Consider the following 19879-nt stretch of genomic DNA (forward strand, 5'->3'; position numbering starts at 1 on the left):
TAATTAAACTCCACAAAATCAAACAAACCAAGAAGTAATAAATATTGTTCAAATAACATTGAGTCCAACTATTGAAATTCAATCCATGTTCTTAAGATTTTTGCCAACATTTCATTAATCAATAATCATCCTCATCTTCGTCAATTATAACATTAAAAACTTGACAATCTTGTTTTGGCAAATTTGTATCAACTTTTGTAGTTGAATCATCATCTTCATCTGCAATCCACAAGTAACAAATAACAAAGATCAATAAATAGTTAGAAAAAATCTATTTTGCATCCAACTAAATTCAAATTCTTATCTTAAATTATAAAAAAAGATATTACCATCATGAATAAAGCCATGTAACCAATTGCAGGTGCAAATGAGAGCTTGCACATGATCACCAAGGAGGCAGCATCTATATTTATTTAAAACACGAGCACCAATGCTAAAAGCTGATTTGCTAGCCACTGTAGTGATTGGTATGCTTAGTATATCACAGGCCATTCTTGATAGATTAGAAAACCGATGTTTATTATCTTTCCAATATTGTAGCACATTCAATTTTGAAAAATATTTAGGTTCAAGTTTTGGCTCTTCCAAGTATAGATCCAATTGTGACTTTTCAATTGTAGAATTGTTTTAGCTCACATATGTTACATACTCCTGCATCATTTCAAACATATTGGCAACAAAGAATTATTAATCAAAGGAACAATTAAGAAAAATTATCATGCAATTGAATTTTTTTAAAAAGAATATCAAATACATTCAACTTACATCAAATGCATCCAAGCCTTCTAATTGTATTTTCTCATCTTGTCCTCCTCCAACGGTTGCATATGTAGATTGTAGACTAGAAGAATGAATCTAGAAATCACTTGATGCACTTGGATCACTAGAGGATTTGTATTTTTTATATTCCTCAAAAAGCATATACAACTTACATTTGATGGTTTGCAACTTCTCTTGGCAAGTAGTGGGCTCAAGTTGTGAGTAACAAAAATTTAGCAAATCAAACTTTATGCGTGGATCAAAAATAGCCCCAAGTGCAAGAACAATACTGTAATCACTCCAATACTTATCAAACTTTTTTTTCATCTTAATAGCCATGTCTTTAATAATTGGATCTTCACTGTTCATATTATCTTTCAATAAATACTCAATTTTTCAAACTTTCATAAAATACAAGTTTGAGGTTGGGTAAGATGAGCCGAAAACCAAGTGGGTCATCACATAGAATGGGCGCAAGAACTGAAACATTTTTTCTCCTCTTCTCCACTCTTTATTTGATGGATAAAACTTAAAATTTCTATCATTCAATTAAAGATTAGCAAAAGCACGTCGATACTTAATTGCACTTTCAAGCATAGTATAAGTAGAATTCCATCTAGTAGACACATCCAGAAGCAAACCAACTGAAGTATCAATACCACCAACTTGTTGAACACATTCTTGAAAATATATTTTCTTTGCCTCCGATGCCTTTACATATTTGATGCTCTCTCTAATTTTATGCAAAGCCACACTAGTCACTTTCAAACCCTCTTGAACTATAAGATTCAAGATATGTGCACAACATCTCACGTGAAAGAATTGACCATCACATAGCAAGCTATTTTGCAAAGCTAGTTGTTCCTTCAAAATATCTTGCATATTATCATTAGCAGAGGCATTGTCCAAAGTAAGAGAGAATACTTTTCTATCTATTTTTCAATCTTTCAAACAATCAAATACCTTTCTTGCCAATTCAACTCCAGAGTGCAGAGGCTCCATTTTACAAAAAGATAAAATTTTACTATTTAGCTTCTAATTTTCATCAACAAAATGTGCAGTCAAACAAATATACCCCTCACTAGTATAAGCAGTCCAACAATCAGAGGTCAAACATATTCTACTAGGACTTTTATGCATGACTTGTTTCAATTTCTCCTTCTGAGCCATATAAAATTTCATCACATCAGACACAGCAGTATTTCTACTATAATGTTTTGCATCTGGATTAAGTAAAGAGTGAAGTTTTCTAATCCATTTATATTCAACAAATGAAAATGGAAGATCATTCTCAATGATAGCCATAGATATGACTTCACGTATACGCTTATGATCAAGTTTTCTAGATTTTAACTTTTCAGTATGATCTAATATCATCTCACCCATATCAAAAAATTTAGATAGAAGCTTACAACTCGACATGTGACGAGATAGATGAGAAGTGCCATTAGCACCACCCGCAACAAACTCTTTTCCACACCCATTACATGTTGCCTTTTCTTTACCATTTTTCACACCTATTTTAGTGAAACAATTCCATACCTGTGAGCTGGTAGATCTAGCTCTTTTACTTGATTTCTTCTCAAAATTATTATTTGTGCTTTTTTGTTGACTAGGAGGAATTTTAGGTGCATCCAACATTTCTAATTCATCATCATCAATATTTTTGCTATGATCAATATTTTCAGAATCCATACTGCAAAATCAAATTAAAGTATCATATAATCAATCATCCAATGATTAACCCATCAATATTTTAGCATGTTTATTTTTGAATAAATCAAGAAAAAATAAAAACATGTAGCTTGGAGATAGTACTGAGTATGGTAAAATAGTAGATAGTGAATGTATATAGGAGCAACTTGAAATAAGATAGCATCATCAGCATAGGGATATTATAATTTGTAAAATAAGTATTGACTCCCTCTCTGAGTTGGTAGAAAAGGTACGAAGTAGTCGTGAAGAAACATTAAGATAATAAGCTCCATGGCAAGAATAAAAAGTAAAATCCTACATCTAGTTTTATAATTTCTTCTGTCAGATTCTTATCAATCATGAAATAAAAAATAAAAAGAACATAATCCATCAATTTCTTTTTGCTTCCTACTGTATTCCATGTCCAGATGTGTCCTTAGGAGCCAACCACGATGCATCCGTATGCTCCTCTCTCCGAAAATCAGAAAGAGCTAGCAATAAAATTTAAACTTTGACAGCGATGGATGGGTGGCACTATGGGTGAGAGGCAACGGTGGGTCATTCCATTAGATTTGATGCTATATCTATTTGTTTGTTTAGTAATGGAACTAAAAAAAAGACAGATGGAAAGCAAAAAGTTCTGACAATAAAATAGTCTCTCCCCCGTGTCTTGTCCTCCCTCTCCCCTAGCATCCGCGTCCTCCTCTCTCTCCCCTGCTCTTTTTTTTTTTGCATCCGCGTCCTCCCTTTCCTCCGGTGTCTGCATTCGTGTGTGCATCCACGGTGAATCCGAAAAAAACATGTAGATAAAAAAAAAATCGCATTCTTCCTGTGATTCGTATGTGCATCCATAGTGAGTCCAGAAAAAAATATAAAGATAGAAAAAAAAAAATTACATCCTTCCTGTGATTTATGTGTGCATCTATGGTGGTCTAGAAAAAACATGAAAACCGAAAAAAAATCGCATCCTTCGCATGACTTCATTCCATGAAATCATTATAAACATCAATAAATTAAAAAAAAATTGACAAGATAATAAGACATACCTTTGAGGGCTTAAAGAAGCAAAAATACAGAACTACTACGGATATTTGAAGAAAGGAGAGAGTAATAATGATCAGATGGGTAGTGGGAAGATGAACAGGGACTAAGGCTTGAAAAAAGTGATTTGAGTTATTAGACATTAACGATGGAAGTAATAATGAGGCATATAAATGAGAAAAAAGATATTTTAAAAATAATTGATTATTTACTGATTACTTTAAGTGGTTAAATTATTTTAAAATAATTTTTAAAAAAAAAATGGGTTGGCCTGCGGGCTAGACGGGCTAGCCCTTCACGGACCGGGCCATAAACGAGTCGGGCTAAAAAGCTCTTTTGTTAAACAGGCTGCTAAAACACTGGTCCAGTCCTACTATTTTAAGGGCCTAAACGGGCCGATCCGCGGGCCAAAGTCCGTTTTGACAGTTCTAATTTCATGGGTCGTCTATGAGAAATCCTTCAATATGTGCATTTAATATTGAAAGCTCATGACTTTGATAACGTAATAAATTATTGGGCTTGATCCGTATCAAAAGCAAATTTGCTCAACCTTATTGTTACATTTATGGAGAGACATTTCTGGAACAAAATTTCTAGAGAAAGAAGTCCAGAAGGATGAACTCACTAATACAGAAAAAAAAATTTTACTTTAAATTAGTGATTCAAAGTATATGTAGGAGAAAGAGAGAGAGAGAGATAATTATCTATCTACGGTGGTATTATGATAATTTGGCAACTAATGGTGGAGTGCATGCACGCATGTATGCACACACGTGTGCATGCATGTATGCAAGTAAGGTAACTAGTTGACTAATTCTTAGGTGGATACAAGCAACGAATAAATATGTTTTCTAAAGCAGCCAGTTGGAATACTTGGATACATGTTTGGAAGCCAAGGTGGGTCCGAGTCCCAACATTGGCAACCTCAAGGAAAAAATAAAGATGATGTGACTACGAGAACGCTAGAGGTTTGCCTTAATTGCTTTGACAAAGGATAGGAAAATTTTTGTCCATCATCCCCGACAGAGAAAATGCACGCCGGCTCATTTGATTGGATGATTAATAGTAAAATAGATATTTAATATAACCTAATTTTTTTAAAAAAATTAATAAAAATATTTTTTTCTTTTATTCTATTTTGTTTATACTTGATGTGATAAATAATAACAAAACATCATGATAATCAATGAGATATCATACCAAACATAAGATGTCATAATATTATCTGAAATATCATATAATTCATAGAAAATCATATAAGAATCGACACATGATATCTATTATTTAAATCGTATATCTCCTTCACTTGTAGTTATTTATAATTCAATGAATGAACGAAGAACTCATTTGATCTCCTGATATCAATTTTTGATTCATCCTCTTCTTTCAAGAATTTCGTAATTGGACATTGAACTCATTTCATATAATGGTGGTTGCCGGAGTATTAGGCACTACTCTGCTATGCACTATTCATGGTGCTACCGTAGAAAATACTTTATTCGAAGATGGTGAAGGTGCAAATACATTCCATCATACTAAATATAAGATGTCATAACATTATTTTAAATATCATAAGAATCACAGAAAGTCATATAAAATATCAGAAAGTAATAATAAATTTTTTTTATTATTTTATGATATTCTGAACAATATATATGTCATCATCTATTTTTATATGATATCTGACTTACTATATTTTAGAAGAAAAAAATATTTTCATTATAAAATAATTTTAAAAAAAAATTGAGCTACATTAAATATCTACTTTATTATTAATTATGCTATGCGGTCCAATCAGATGAAGTGCTGTATTTTTTCTCCATCAGGATGGTGGATAAAAATTTTTTTCGGTATTAAATCCTTTTTTTGGGCTTTAAAATCTTAGAGCCCTTGAGATTCCAGTTCTAGCAATGTCAGCAGATCAGAGATTTTCAGTTTCACTTTTCTGGTATGACAACTCGTCAATCTCTCCAGGATGTGGATACTTTGTTTGAGTCTCGAGCTACGAAAGATGCAATTTGAAAAAGAAGCTAGTTGAATCTTTTGATTTTAACTGGGAGAGGCAGGTGCTAGTTGAGTTGGGCAAACTGAGAGACCACACCGCCATTGTTGAGGAAGAAGTAGCAGCAGTTTTTGATGGAGAAAAATCTCCAGTCCCACGTCCATTAATCCAATGTATCTGAAATGTTAGATGTTGATTTGTTGTTGAGAAGAGTTACCAACTGTTGCAATGTTCCCTCGCCATATATTGAAGTCTCTGAAGATGGCCAGGTATCGATCAATTCTGCCCCTGATATTTTTGGATTTGTGGTTCATAGAAATAACACTAGCTAGGAATGATTCCTTCTGCGGTCCTCCTGGACCTTCCGTCAACCACTGAACGTGCCAGAAAGATATATATCATCGTGTCATCGCCAATGTGAAACCGAACACTTTGATTGAAGACGGATTTGTTCAAGGACACATGTCGACCTTGCTCTATTGGAATTCTGTGATGCCTACTAAAGATCGATTCTTTTATGGACACTCTTACTCTTATTCCCCCCTCATCTTTGACTTGTAGTTTTTCTGTAAGTTTGCGATCTCTTTGGTTTTTCCCAAGAATCTTGATGTCAGGTTAGATTGTTGCCTGGCTGCTAATAAAAATCTCCATTTCCAATTGCAATTCTATACCAAAGGCATGGAGATGTAGTTGATTGGTAAACTATGAGTCTACTCGGTGCAATGATGCTGACTTTTTTTTTTTAGCCCACTTCTTCTCCTTTACGTCCTCTCGATTATTGACCAGACTGCCTGTTATTTCCTTGCAAGCAGACCGACCAGGATTCGCACAAAGTAAAGTGGTTTGTGTTTTTGATAAAAAGAAAATTTTCTCTTTAAATCAGAAAATTCAAGAAAAATTAAGAAGAGAAAAACTCTAGAGGCACTTGTATATATATAGAAAGAGAACCTAGAGGTTTCGTTAACACTCCATCCCAAGCTTACAAGGTTCTGTCAAATCCATCCATCGAAGCTAGTATGAAGCCATCTCACAGCCAACAGGAGATCTTTTTTTTTTTCCAATTAGCTTGCGTATAGGAACAACCCTGTCCTACCATGCAAGTCAAAGCCAATACTAGAGCTAGGGAAAGGGCACCAAGGCTGTACACCACTAACATTAACATATAGCAATGCAAAATTCTTTGTACACCAACCGTGGTATAGAAAATCCGATGTAGAGTGCACCATCTCATCCAATTGGGCTATGTAGTGATCGCTTTCCAATGCATATTTGATGTCCGTTATTTTCGTTTGACATTTTGAATGACGAAAATGCCTCTTTATTTTTGAAAAAATTCTGATATCTTATACCGATATTATGATATCCTGCGTTAAAATTATGATTTTCTGCATATGATGTTATAATTTTTTCATGGGATGTTATAAAGAGAGAAAGATATTTTCATCATTGAAAAAATTTATAATATTTTTCAATGACGAAAATTCTCCTACCAAAATTATGACATCCTATATAGAAAATCATAATTTCAACGCAGAATATCGTAATATTGGTACAGAATGTCATAATTTTATCAAAAAAAAATATTTTCGTCATTCAAAATTTTAAATGAAAAATAGAACTACAGATATTAAATATGCGTTGGAAAGCGATCGCTATGTCGCTCAATCGGATAAGGCAGTGCGCTCCATATTGAATTTTCTACACCACGAGCGATGTACAAAGAGTTTCCCTATAGCGATATATCCTAGGTCCATATCTATCTGATAGTTGTCCCTTTTTTTTTTACTAGCAAATATAGAACTGTATAACTGATTATGTGTATTTGTATCTAACAGGGAATCCAACACTATAGTGGCAATCGTAAAAGGAGAACATCATAATTTAATGTTTGAGGTAGACATAACATGTAAAATATACCATGAGCCTCTGTGGTAGGCTTTCATAGGCCAAAAATTAGAACTAAAACAGCTAAAAGGTATTCGGTTCGTGATCAGAATCAAAATTGAAATAAATTATAATAAAAATTAAAATTATCATATCTCCACAGTATTTAGTTCATGACTGAAATCTTAAAATCGGAATTGAGATTTGAATCTTTTGGAAGAGTCAGAATTAGATTTTAAAAAAGTTGAGCCATTTCTATTTCATCTCGAAATTGAAATCAGAATGAAATTTTTGGAATCAAATAATTGAAATATGAGTCATCTATTCATATTTCTATTCCAATTTTCAACTTTCTTCCAACCAAATATCTTCTTTTAAAAAAAAATAAAAATAAAATTCTACTCACCTTTCTCGGTGCATTAGTTGTTCATCTATTTATATTAACTGAAATGTCATGGGATATTTGTCAGTTTCGCAAAATATTCCTCCTAGTTCATATTTGTGATCGTGGTAACTAATGATTCAATTACCTGTGTCTTCGATGCAACGTAGTGAAAAATATCCTTGTATCTCTTGGCAGAAGCAAGTTTTGATGGATATTATCAGTATATCTTTAGCATTAATTACTCTTGGAGTACAAAATGCAGAATATCACTGATCTTGTCACCTTTCAGTACACCGGTAATGATCGGTGATCACCCCAACGGTTGTTGATCCCGGTCTCACATTTTCCCCTCCGAAACTCTCCATCGAGTCAGGTTAATATCATCCTCAAAAAAAAAAAAAAAAAATTATGCACCACATGTGACATAGAAAAAATATACCTTCTCATTTAATTGAGTTATACAACTATAATTTTTCAACACATATTTAATACTCACAGTTTTATTTTTTATATTTAAAATTTTAAATGATAATTTTTTTTTAAAAAAAAAATTATGATATCGAAAAACGATATTATGATACTTCATGTCGTAATTTTTTCACAAAATATTATAAAAAAATATTTTTATTATTAAAAAATTTATAAAATTTTTAAATAATAAAAATATTTTTATCAAAATCATAATATTTTATTAAAAAATTATAATATCCTATACAAGAAATCATAATTGCATCGTAGGATGGCATAATATTATTACAAGATATCACAATTTTTTTAAAAAAAATATTTTTATCATTCAAAATTTTAAATAAAAAAATAAAATTTAAATATTAAATAAATATTAAAATGTGATGATTATATGGCTCAATCAGGATGATTTTTTTTTTTTCCTATGCCTATAAAGAATTTCTCCATGTCAATTAAAGCAATTGGAGGCTATTTTGCCGACGGGAGAAGCTTGTGCGCATCTACTTTGACCGACGACTCTTCTTGGCCTCATCCGCTGGAGGAATTTATCATACTCGCCACCAATCACCGAGGCGCCTGTGGGTCCATCACATGACGAGAGTATGATGAATGAAACCTATGCCCAATAGGTCTCTGACATATAAAATCTTTTTTTCTTTTTGAGTGTACGTCGCCTTCTCTAATTGCGATGTCATTATCTAAATTGTGTGCACCAATATAGCCGATCATGATCGGGTTTCTAAAGACACGTGTCTGATGAATAAGTCTACAGAAATCAACGGTCGTTATTGGCTACGTGGACCATTATATGGTACATATAATGTAACGTAGATAACAATTAATTTTCTTCCTCTTGATCCCATTTGTACGATAGTAAAATCAAACGACTGTTCTATATAGATATTTTTTTCAAGATGTCTATTTAAGAACGTCGTCTTCACATCCAGCTGCTAAATACTCCATCTTTCCTCCGTCCTCCAAAACCCAAGCGCCTTCGGATGCTCCTTTATATGTCGGTGTGTCTCTTCTTCCTGTTGCCATCTATTATTGCACACCCCTCCCAGCTTCGCACCTACCCTTTCCATCTCCTCTGACACTGGCTTGCAAATCTCCCACAGACTATTTGATGCCCAGAGGAGATCGTTTTGTAGCATCGATACCTGGTACGTTGTCTGGTACAATATCACTTCGAAAGGGATATTGGGGTATTTTTCTTGAGGGGTTTTACTGATTACAGTATTTTTCATTTCCTTTCTTAAGTGGTCTTCCTGGATTAGCTTACAAGGAAGGGCTGGCTTACAAATACAATAACCTTAATTTCTATCAGGTAACAGTTGGTGTTAGCTGAGTTAGATGGTTTTAATTCTTTTGATATATTCTGGCCTTTTTGTTAGAGATTGATGCTGATGATGGTTGGGCATGATTACTGTTGCTGCAGGAAGCTGGGATCAAGGTTTGTAAAGAGAGATATAAAGCTTTGTTTTCTTACTTTGAACCTTAAGGTTGCACAAGATAGCACTTGGATGGACTATTCTACCTTGTACCAGGCAGCTGTGTTTATGGGATGCAAAAATGGAGAGATTGAGCTCGGAATATCTACCTTGAGTAATGTAAGTAATTGCGATTAAATTAAATCTATATATAATCCTCATTCAGAAAATATAGATCACCGATCTTATATTTTATGATGGCTTCGATCATGATCAGATGATCTTATATTTTATGATGGCTTTGATCATGATCAGATTGCTGTGCAAATGAATATTAAAGAATTGTTTAGCTAAGACTTTGTCCAACAGCCGCAGTTGGAAGAGTTCTTCTCTGACGAGCAGAGTCGGCCCTCATCGTCGTCGTCATCAGTACTGCCTTCTTTCTCAGGAGGAAGTCCAGAGTATTCATCTCTTCTTAATAACAAGGTTTACAGTTCTTTCATCCCCGACCCTTCAAAGGAGCTCATCACCAAGTTAGCAGCCCAACCATCTCCAGCCATCAATCTTCCGCCACGCCAAGTGGCTATGCAAGCCCATAGCCAACATCCAAGTGTTCAATTTCCAGCGGTTCTTTTGGATGATGATGCTGTGATCACGAGAGCGATGATGGCTGTCATCTCATCATCATCATCATCCTCTTCTTCATATTCTTCTTCTCCTTCGATAATATCCCAGACAGTGCAACAGGCTCGACACCATCAAGCACATGGTGATCAATTAGGGCCATTTAAGCCATACAATTTGGCTCTTGCTCCAAAACTCGAACCTAAGAATGGTTCATGTGGCCAAAAGATGATTAAGAAGTCCATCTCCATCTTGAAAAGAATCAATTTGTTAAGCGCTGAAGCCCGAGCGAAAGAACCGCGAGCAACATCTAGCAATCAGTTGCATCATGTGATGTCGGAGCGCAGACGCCGGGAGAAACTCAATGGAAGCTTTCAAGATCTAAGGATGCTACTTCCCCCAGGTTCCAAGGTATTCTATTGGACACTCCCCTAACTCCCTTGATCGTATTCGCTTTCATTTCATAATTTCTAAATATTAGAACCACATATGTATGGTAGACTTCAAAGGAGCTAAAAATACAATTACAAGAATTAGATGATTATTTTTCTTTTCTTTATGGAAGGACTAATCACAGCCATTGTTTGAGCATCTTTTCTACGATGTTTGGTTTGCAACAGAAGGACAAGGCTTCAGTTCTCACCAGCACGAGGAACTACCTGAATACTCTGAAAGCTCAAATCTATGAGCTCAAAGAGAAGAATCAAAAACTAGAGATGCAACTTCTTTCTAGCGATGAAGCTCAAGAAACTACCGGTTCGAGTAGTGGAAGCGTAGAAGTACAAATTGTCAAGGCTTCTGATCTGTCCACAGAATTGCAACACATCAACGTAGGATTAACAGTCAAGGCGGCAGGCGATATCATTGCACCGCTTCTCCATGTTCTCGAATGCCTGAAAGAAATGGGACTAAGCAGCCTGCTATCAGTGGATGCATACACTTATAACTCTTCACGAATGAATCAATTTGCAAGAGTAGACATGAAATTACAAATCAAGGTACGAATAATAAGCGAGATTATTTCTCATGTTACATTTGGTAGGAGGATTTTAGAGGTTATTTTACATATAGGATTTCTTTAAGATCTATGTGTTTCTTCTGAACCAAGTTGAGAATAATCATGTCAGTAAATTAGAAATGACAACCGCGGATACCTAATCTAGGATGACTGCCCATGACTGGGCCAATATAAAAAATTTAGCCATCAAGCTAAACTTTGACTCTTCCACCAATATACAGGCAGTACTTGAGAAGCTCACCAACCTAAGATTTTTTTTTTTTTCCCCTTCCTTGTCTCAGTTTATGTTCTGCAGAGTCTCCTATATATAATAAGATTTTAAAATAATATTATCTACTATCAATCCTTTAATCAAAACCAATCACTGGTTTGACAGTTTTCTATTACCCAAGACGGTCCCCACTTGCATTGCAATTAAATTGGAAAACGCTGCCTGCTTCAATAAATGATAAACGATGACAAAGTCCATAAAATATTTTTAGCAATATATTTATCTTGACCAACAACAGTATGTTTGGTATTGATTGCGCTATTTCAGAAATCCATGGGGAATTTGATTTGGAACTAAGGCTATGATAATCAAGTGTCAATTGATGGTGCAGGAAAGCGATTGGAATGAGGAATTATTCAAGGAAGCCATGGTCATGGCAGTTGGTCGCATCACTACGACTTCTCCGTAAGTCTTCTCCACTAGACATTATAGATATCACGTCCCTAACCTTCTTCTCTTCCATGGGTTCGTTCAAGTGGCTTGTTATGGGACTTGGATTAGGAGTGAACACCCAGGCGAGCTGCATGGTATCCAGTAGCGTTTGAAGATGGTGACAACTTCTTTATGTAAACGACTTCTCACGTTTCTTATGTAACCAACTTCACTTAGTTTCGAGCTCCTTTGCTTTACCATAACAGATGGTGACGGCTCCTCAGAAAGCCAAACAGAGTACCTTTCAAGGATGGCTCGATGTAATTTCTTAAAAGGAAACAATATGCCTACGCATAGCTAATTAAGAAAGCTCTTAAATAAGCCATTTGGAAAGAGATGGGTGGCACCACGTCGTCGGTCAATGGATACAATTTGGAGTCTAGAGGATCGCAATATTACCTTGCGTATGGTTGGCTTTCTCCTCATTTTAGTCTAAGCATCTTTTTTTCCCCCTTTTTAATTCATGTAAATTAGCTTGAGCTGTTAAATGAAAAGCACCTGGAGACGGCAAATTTGTCCGATCGAGGTGCTTTTCTTGGATGATTGCACTATTTCAGCTCACCTTCCTACTTGTATTTTGGTTGCTACCTTCTTCCTTTTGGGGTACGATATAATTTGTAGCTTCTCCCCTCATTTGAATCTTTGTCTAATTTCTTTTCCGACCATTGCGAATAAGACTGAAATCAGATTGAATATCAAAACATCCATATTCATATTTATTTTATCTAATAAATACAAATATAAATATAAATATTATTTAAATATAAAAATTTATTATTATATTTATTTTTAAAAAGATATGGATACAAATCGGATACTGAAAATATAGATACATAAATTAGATAATTAAATTTTATTACTATAAAATCAAAAATATTACTAAATAGATGATAAATCAAGTTAATAATATATTTATATGATTGTATATTTTTTTTGAAAATTAATAAGTACTATATAAAATTATATAAAATTATCGATAGATTCGGATATTCAGATATAGATCAGATAGTTGTCTATCTATATTCATATCTATTTTTCTTTGATGAATATGGATACGGATACAAATATTAGTCAGATCCTTAAATTTCTATCTATATTCGGATTAATTCGAATATGAAAACAGATTCAGATGGATAGTGTTAAGTGGTACTGTGGATATCTCAGATTAGCGTGCTATCATGGATACCTTAGGTCAATGAGCTATCTTCGTGGTTACTGATCCAAACATCGAGCTGAAGTATACGGAGCTGAACTATTTGCATCCAATCTGATGTGAGCTTTTTCCATTATCTCAGTTAGTCAATTTTCTGGTACGTGCAATAGCTGTCCATCTTAAGTGAATAAGCTCAGATGTAGCTAATTCTCTATAATCCCGTGGGAGCAGATAAGGATTAGAATATCTCGTCTATAATGGTACGTCCAACAGTCCAACAACCTTAAAACTACATGTTCCCATGCGTCTTTTGTTGTTCTCTAATTTCTGACTTGAGTGCAGCGCTCTTACATAAGCTTCGATCATTCACCTTCTGACTTCAATCAGCTTCAACCGTAATAAATATTATCCATTCTATTTTCATCCTTAATTGCAAAGCCGATAGAGAGCGTCTTCATTTGCTGTGAGACCAAAACAGATCTAGCTTTTCTCGACTACTCCCCTACATGCCAGCTCTATGCCGTGGCCGCTGAATGAAGGCCTAGTGCGCCACGAGGTCGACAACTGTCTACACTCATATGTGACCGCTAGGCCATGTGAGCTGACATGTCAATATTCTATTGGCTGACATCATGTGACCCATAAGTCATGTCAGATTAGGATGCAACCGGCATGGTTCCGGTTACCATGACAATAGAACTTTGTTACGACAACCAATTGATAGGAATGATAATAGATCGGATATAGATCGAATCAATAAATATCCGTATCTATTCAATAATTAAAAATTTTATATGCATATTCATCTTAAATCTATATAGATTTGGATCAGATTGGATCAAGTAAAAATACAAATCGGATCGGATTGGATAGATAAAAAAAATCATATCAGACCATGTCAGATTGAATATATATAAATATTATAAAATAATTATAATTTAAAAAAATAATTAAAATTATATTAAATTAAATTTAAAATAAAATATATCATTATTCATATCTAACACGAATCTACTCAGATCTAAATTTTATGTCCATCTTAAATTCTAATTGAATCAGAATTACCATCCTCAGCAACGGACGTTTCACGCGTCAGCCCCCAGATAAGACGAATGTGGCTATGTCAGTGAGCTCATCTTCTTTACACGGGGCAATTATTGTGAGAAATTGATCAATGAAGTCTTTATAAAAAAAAAAAAAAAAAAAAAAATGACGGGCATGATATGTGATGCACGTTGGTGCAGGGTATAATTTCAGATTTCTCCAACCTACCCCACCGTGTTTCCTAAAAGCAGGCATTCCACAACGTTAGGTGGAGCATGGAAAGCTTTTTTTTGCTCAAAAAAAAAAAAAAAAAAAACAGAAAGAAATAAAAAGAAAAATGTTCGAGCATAAAAAAGCTTGTTGGAAGTAGGCTGGAACAACTCATTCCATTATCTATGTCGCCTTGTGTCATTTTCCATAACATTATTTTCTTCTGGCTTTATTTCACAAGTATTTGAACAAAAGAAAAACTAGTTGGTGTGCCCTAATTGGATGGCTGTAGAGGCCGTATTGCGATTTGAAACCCTTGTTTAAACTCAAGGTATGGGAAGGACATGGGCCAATCATCTTCCATCAACGGAGTCCATGTGTACTTGAGGACAAGATGGTGAAGAAAGAGACTGGTCTCTAAACGAGCGATCTCGGACCCAGGGCACAACCTTGTGCCTCCTCCAAATGGCATTAACTTCCTTGCGTTGCTTGCGTCCTCTTTCTGCAAAATGACAAGTGCAACCCGTAATTAGCCTCTTTCTGTGATTTAAGATGCGTGCATGCGCCAGTAGCAAACATGGACGAGGAGTCTTGTTTGTTTGAGCTGATTTTTCCAATCTTATTTCGCCATCAATTCCCATTAAAAAGCTAGATAAAAGGACCCAAAAAAAAAAAGTTCCTTTTTCTTTTTTTAAGCAAAAAAATGGCAAGTTATCTCACATTTTCTTGGTTAAAACGGCCAAACCATGCCTTTAGTAAAAAAATACATTTGCTAAAGCAAAAGTTGTTGGAACAAGACAAAGAATTCTTGAGGTGATTTAAAAAACTAAGTAAAACTAATAAAATTTTATGATAAAAAAATTATAAATGATTTATAAAATATCAAGAAATAAAAATGATCAAATCCGACAGCATGTTGCACACTGTCCTAAGGTGTATTATTGTCTCTCGTACAGAAAAATCTGAAAAAACTACCTCAAAATATGATTGGGATTCTCCGTCTGCGAGCATGACTTTGGAGGAAATTGATGAAAATCTTTTTAGTATCCAGAAAAATAATCTCTAAGAAAAAAGATTTGAAGAGAAAAAGCTGGAAAGAAGAAGAAAAGAAAATTAGATGGGATGTTTAAAATCAAGCCTCAAGATGGCTATCCAATATGACTGTTTGGATTTTTATTGACCTATTAAATTTTTTAACAAAGAGTCCAACCATTAGAAAATAAAATCAAGATTAAATACATATAATTGTTTGGATTTTTACTGACCTATTAAGATTCATAATTAGTAGTTCAACTGTCAAAAATTAAAAGTACAATAATGAAGAGATTAATGTCATCGTAAATATTTAAATGACAAAATTAAAAGATAATGTTAAAATGTTTGGAGAAAATTTTTAAGTTTTTTTTTTAGATTCGTTCCAACAAAAATTAGTACAGAGAGAGAGAGAGAGAGAGAGAGACCAACCTCCCATCTTGATGGTTCGAAGCGGAGAGGATCTGGATGGATGTTAGGGTCCAAGTGAGCACCGCTAAGTATTGGTAGAACTTTCCACCCAGCAGGGATGTGGTACCCTTCATTGAACAATACCACGAAGAGATAAGATGAAGAGCCTCTAAGTAATGCATATGTTTATATTAAGATCTCATGTGAAGTTTTCAAATACATGTACTAACCTATATAGTTAATCAGCAGAGTGACCTCTCAAAAAACAAAAATTAATCAGTACAGAGGCCTCTTTTCTCTTGTAATCTCTACTTGTATAGTTTTTTTATTTTATTTTGAATAAAATTTGGTGGCTCTGTGTTTATGCACAGAGTTCTCCTATTTCGTCAAAAAAAAAAAAAAAATCAGTACAGAGGAGAAGAAAAAAAAAAATAGCAGGTATGTCTCATCATTTTAAAGACATGCGAGGTTTATACATGATAAATGGATATATCAGACTCCAACCCAAAAGTGGCTTCTCATCAATGCTTGGTTTGAGTAATAAAACCAAGAGCTAAAAAGTATGGTATGCTCCCTTGTAATAAAACCAACGATCTTTTTTCTTTTCTTGTTGGCTTGTTTGAGACACTCAACTAGATGCTTTTTAGTATGTTTTTATCTCTGTGCACATTTTATTTCTCTGGACCACCATTTGGGTGTCTCAACTATGAACCTCTTTTTCCTCAAAAATAAAAAAGGAAACAAAAAACGAACTCCCAGGAGAATTGGAGTCCACGTAATCAGGCATGTAGACCAAGATACTGCCTTTATTGTCTGTACCATTAGTTATTGGAAGGATTTTTTTAGAAAGTAAAATGAAGAGGTGAAGATATGATCTCCCCAGCAAGCATCTGATCATATGTGGTTTTAATGCATCATATCTCACCTTTAAATTGAATAGGTTTGACAGCTTTGCGGTGTACAAATTTCACCACATTCCCTAATCGAAGCGCTTCGTTGATGAGGCACCGAGTAAATTCCATTTTGTTGTAATCATCCCATTCCATAGGCTCATTCTCACCTTTGCTTCTTCTCACCATGAGATGTTCTTCCTACAAGCCAACACCATCTTTAGCCAAATCTATTCCACACCAGAATTGAGTACACGGTTCAAGTGGATCCATTAATTGCATGTAGGATACTTACCTTGAGATCACCCAGCATCTTTGGGTTGACGCTGAGAAACCTCACAATAATAGCAATCAGCATAGCAGTAGTCTCATATCCTCCAAGTAGAAGATCGAGCACCAAACTAAGCACCTCTTCCTCCGGAATCCTATTACCATCTATCAATACATCAAGGAAGTCCATCCTCCCTTTGACCTGCTGTTCTCCACTCTCTCGCCGATGCCAAATGTTCCTCACGATTTCCCGTATCCGCCATTTGGCCTGGCGATCGATAAAAACTCCTAATTACATAGCTTTTATATCATCCTGAAAACTTCTAATCTACTATTCTTCCTATTGACATATGTATGTATGTATGTATGTATGTATGTGTATCTTACTTGTATGGCCTTGGCATATGGTGTCCCCGGGAGATTGATCGGGACAGAAACCAAACCTCTCATAAATGCCGTAAAATTATTGAGGATTTCTGGAGTCTCAGGATCTTCCGGTCTTAAGCTCAGAATTTGTTTTACGATCACACGGAACGTAAACTGCAACAGTTTCGACAGAATTAAACATATCATTGATTTGTAATAATTAAGTTGCACACTATTTTTTTTTTTTTTGGTTTCGAGTTCTTGAGGAGAAAAAAAGAATGTGTGCTACCTTCCGGGTTTCCTCGCAGAAAACCAAAGTCTTTTTGGTCTTCCAAGAGTCCATCACTTGGAGGACGTTGTCTTCGATATCGGAGATGAAGGAGGCGTTTTTGGTTCTCATGCCCGCGAAAAGGTCGAGAGCCAACCCGCGCAGGCGTTTGTGTTCAGAACCCGTCACGAAGAGCAACGTGAGGTTGCCGAGGACCCCCGGGATGTTCTTCGGATAGCTACTTTGAAACAATCTATCCTCGTTTTGGAGGATGAAGGAATTAAACTCCGCATCGCAGGATACGATGGTAGGATGCCCGAAGAGATGCGACCGAAAGATCTTCCCGTACCTTCCAAAAATAGTAAGATTTAAACAAAAAGGTTAAGTAAAATTTAGTTCTCGAAAGATATAAACTAATGAATATCTAAATATCAGTAAGATATCTCAACAATAATTCTCTCTCATTTCTTTTGCGAAACAAGATGCTCACCGCTTGATGTTTTCGTCCAGAAATTTGCCTCTGGAGAAAGAGAAATGAGGAGTGATGAAAGATAGGGTGTCACCAAGGAATGGGCACCAGCCAAAGGATCCTGGTGGAAGCTTAGAAGCTCTCGTGTGCCTCCTCAAGATATGATGGAAGAAAAGGTAGAGGAAGAGAGAAATGACGAGTGATAGCGTAAAAGGGTGCAGGAGGAGAGACATGGTGGCAGTGTAGAATTATGTAGCTGCCTGAGTTGGTCACACACACACACACACACACACGCATATATATAATTTAGAAATTGCGCCATGGCATTACAAATATGTTGACTTAGTTCTCCCGATAAGCATCACAATCGTAATCATCCGCAAAGCAATTATTGTTGTGATAATCAGAATTAATGTCATGGATAAACTCAAAAGAATAATTTTCATAATAATAATTTTCATCCAAAGTAAGAATGGTCGTTGCAATAGGAGGATGCATGGTAATTAAATTTGATTAATTACATGTTAGAAAGTACGTGAGGACTGGGAAATTACAAATGATTCAGAAGTCCAAGAAAACTGTAGAGCAGGTTACATCTCCGCTCTAAAGGGTAAATCCTGATCCTAATCCTAATGCCAAGATGCATTCCTGCAATAGTCGTTTCATGCCCAACACGTACAATGGTATTTTTGTAGTGTGTGAAAGACTCGTACAAGATGCAGCCTCTTATTGCCTTTTAGGAAGTTATTTTCTGCATTGAGTCGCGGTTGCCTGTAGTTTCTTATGAAGTAACTCCTCTTAGATGGTCATGCCGACAGAGTGGATCTTCACCAAAATACTGTGCAGCCATCAATGGCATGGAACAAGGCGGTCCACGAGTGCGTACCATAATTATAACAATAAGAGGATCTTCCATGCCAACAAAGAATCCCCTGCATGCCTAGCAACATTCATGCAGAATAGTCGTAACGGCCCCTCAGGCATGGCAGTTCCCGCACTCGAACCCAGTTTGCTCACGTCCGAACCATCGACGCCCCTTGAAGGCAGAATTCGGCCGTGTATAATGATCAAGTCTGAAAGACTGACCAAGCAAGGCGGAAGCCTGTGCATAATTACTCATGGATGGAGCCTGCAAAACTTTTCCACCATGTCCGTCGCCCAGTCTCGCCTCCCCTTCTTCGTGGGCACTCGCGTTTCTATCAGGTTGATCACTTGGGTGGCAAAGCTGCCGCAGTCTTCATGGTCAGACATAACGATGGCTGGCTGCCGGCCTTGGATGCTTTCTGTTTCTTTCCTTAACACCTTCAACGGTCCGAGTGCTGAATTCGGCAGGCTTGAGTTATCTGATTGATTCACTGCCAGCAAGCAGACGATTCACCGACAATGGTCACATCTGGGGCACCTTTCAGTCATCTTTGTTGCATCTCTGGAATTTGGAATCTATGCATTATCTTGTACACATATATCGCCCACGAAGCCTTGGAGGAGGAAGAATTAAAACAAGAAGATAATTTAGTTCACCATGCACTTTCTTGGCTTACGGTTTATTAAAGCGACGCAGATGGAGAGATGTTTAGGTCCCCTAAATAGAATGTCTTTTATTTCTTATGATCCTCCATGCTTCTTACCACAATCATCATGCATGGCCCATGCTCCAATGATTCAGATAGATTTCTTCAAAGGTAAGCTGCTGTGCAAATGGCTCCAGATTGATTTAAAACGATTGAATTATTTCAGAAAACAAAAGGATTTTATAC

The 19879-nt window shown here is 35.6% G+C and overlaps 2 protein-coding genes across 2 annotated transcripts; one reads left to right on the top strand and one right to left on the bottom strand.

Annotated features, from left to right (window-relative positions):
• Positions 1 to 9180: 9180 nt before the first annotated feature.
• LOC105061207 (uncharacterized) lies at positions 9181 to 12318 on the top strand. The gene is made up of 7 exons (XM_019850465.3): positions 9181 to 9397; positions 9495 to 9561; positions 9673 to 9844; positions 10034 to 10699; positions 10909 to 11286; positions 11909 to 11982; positions 12079 to 12318. Exons 3-7 carry the CDS (start codon positions 9758 to 9760, stop codon positions 12113 to 12115), a joined length of 1242 nt encoding a protein of 413 aa, XP_019706024.1. The 5' UTR covers positions 9181 to 9397; positions 9495 to 9561; positions 9673 to 9757; the 3' UTR covers positions 12116 to 12318.
• A 2451-nt stretch (positions 12319 to 14769) lies between these two features.
• Positions 14770 to 18355, bottom strand: LOC105038779 (cytochrome P450 724B1-like). Its single transcript, XM_010914677.2, has 6 exons — positions 18144 to 18355; positions 17675 to 18002; positions 17407 to 17559; positions 17045 to 17287; positions 16785 to 16950; positions 14770 to 14918 (listed from the first exon to the last, which is right to left on the bottom strand). Exons 1-6 carry the CDS (start codon positions 18353 to 18355, stop codon positions 14770 to 14772), a joined length of 1251 nt encoding a protein of 416 aa, XP_010912979.2.
• Positions 18356 to 19879: the final 1524 nt, after the last annotated feature.

The sequence above is a fragment of the Elaeis guineensis genome, chromosome 2 (genome assembly GCF_000442705.2).
Source record: "Elaeis guineensis isolate ETL-2024a chromosome 2, EG11, whole genome shotgun sequence".
Classification (NCBI taxonomy): domain Eukaryota; kingdom Viridiplantae; phylum Streptophyta; class Magnoliopsida; order Arecales; family Arecaceae; genus Elaeis; species Elaeis guineensis.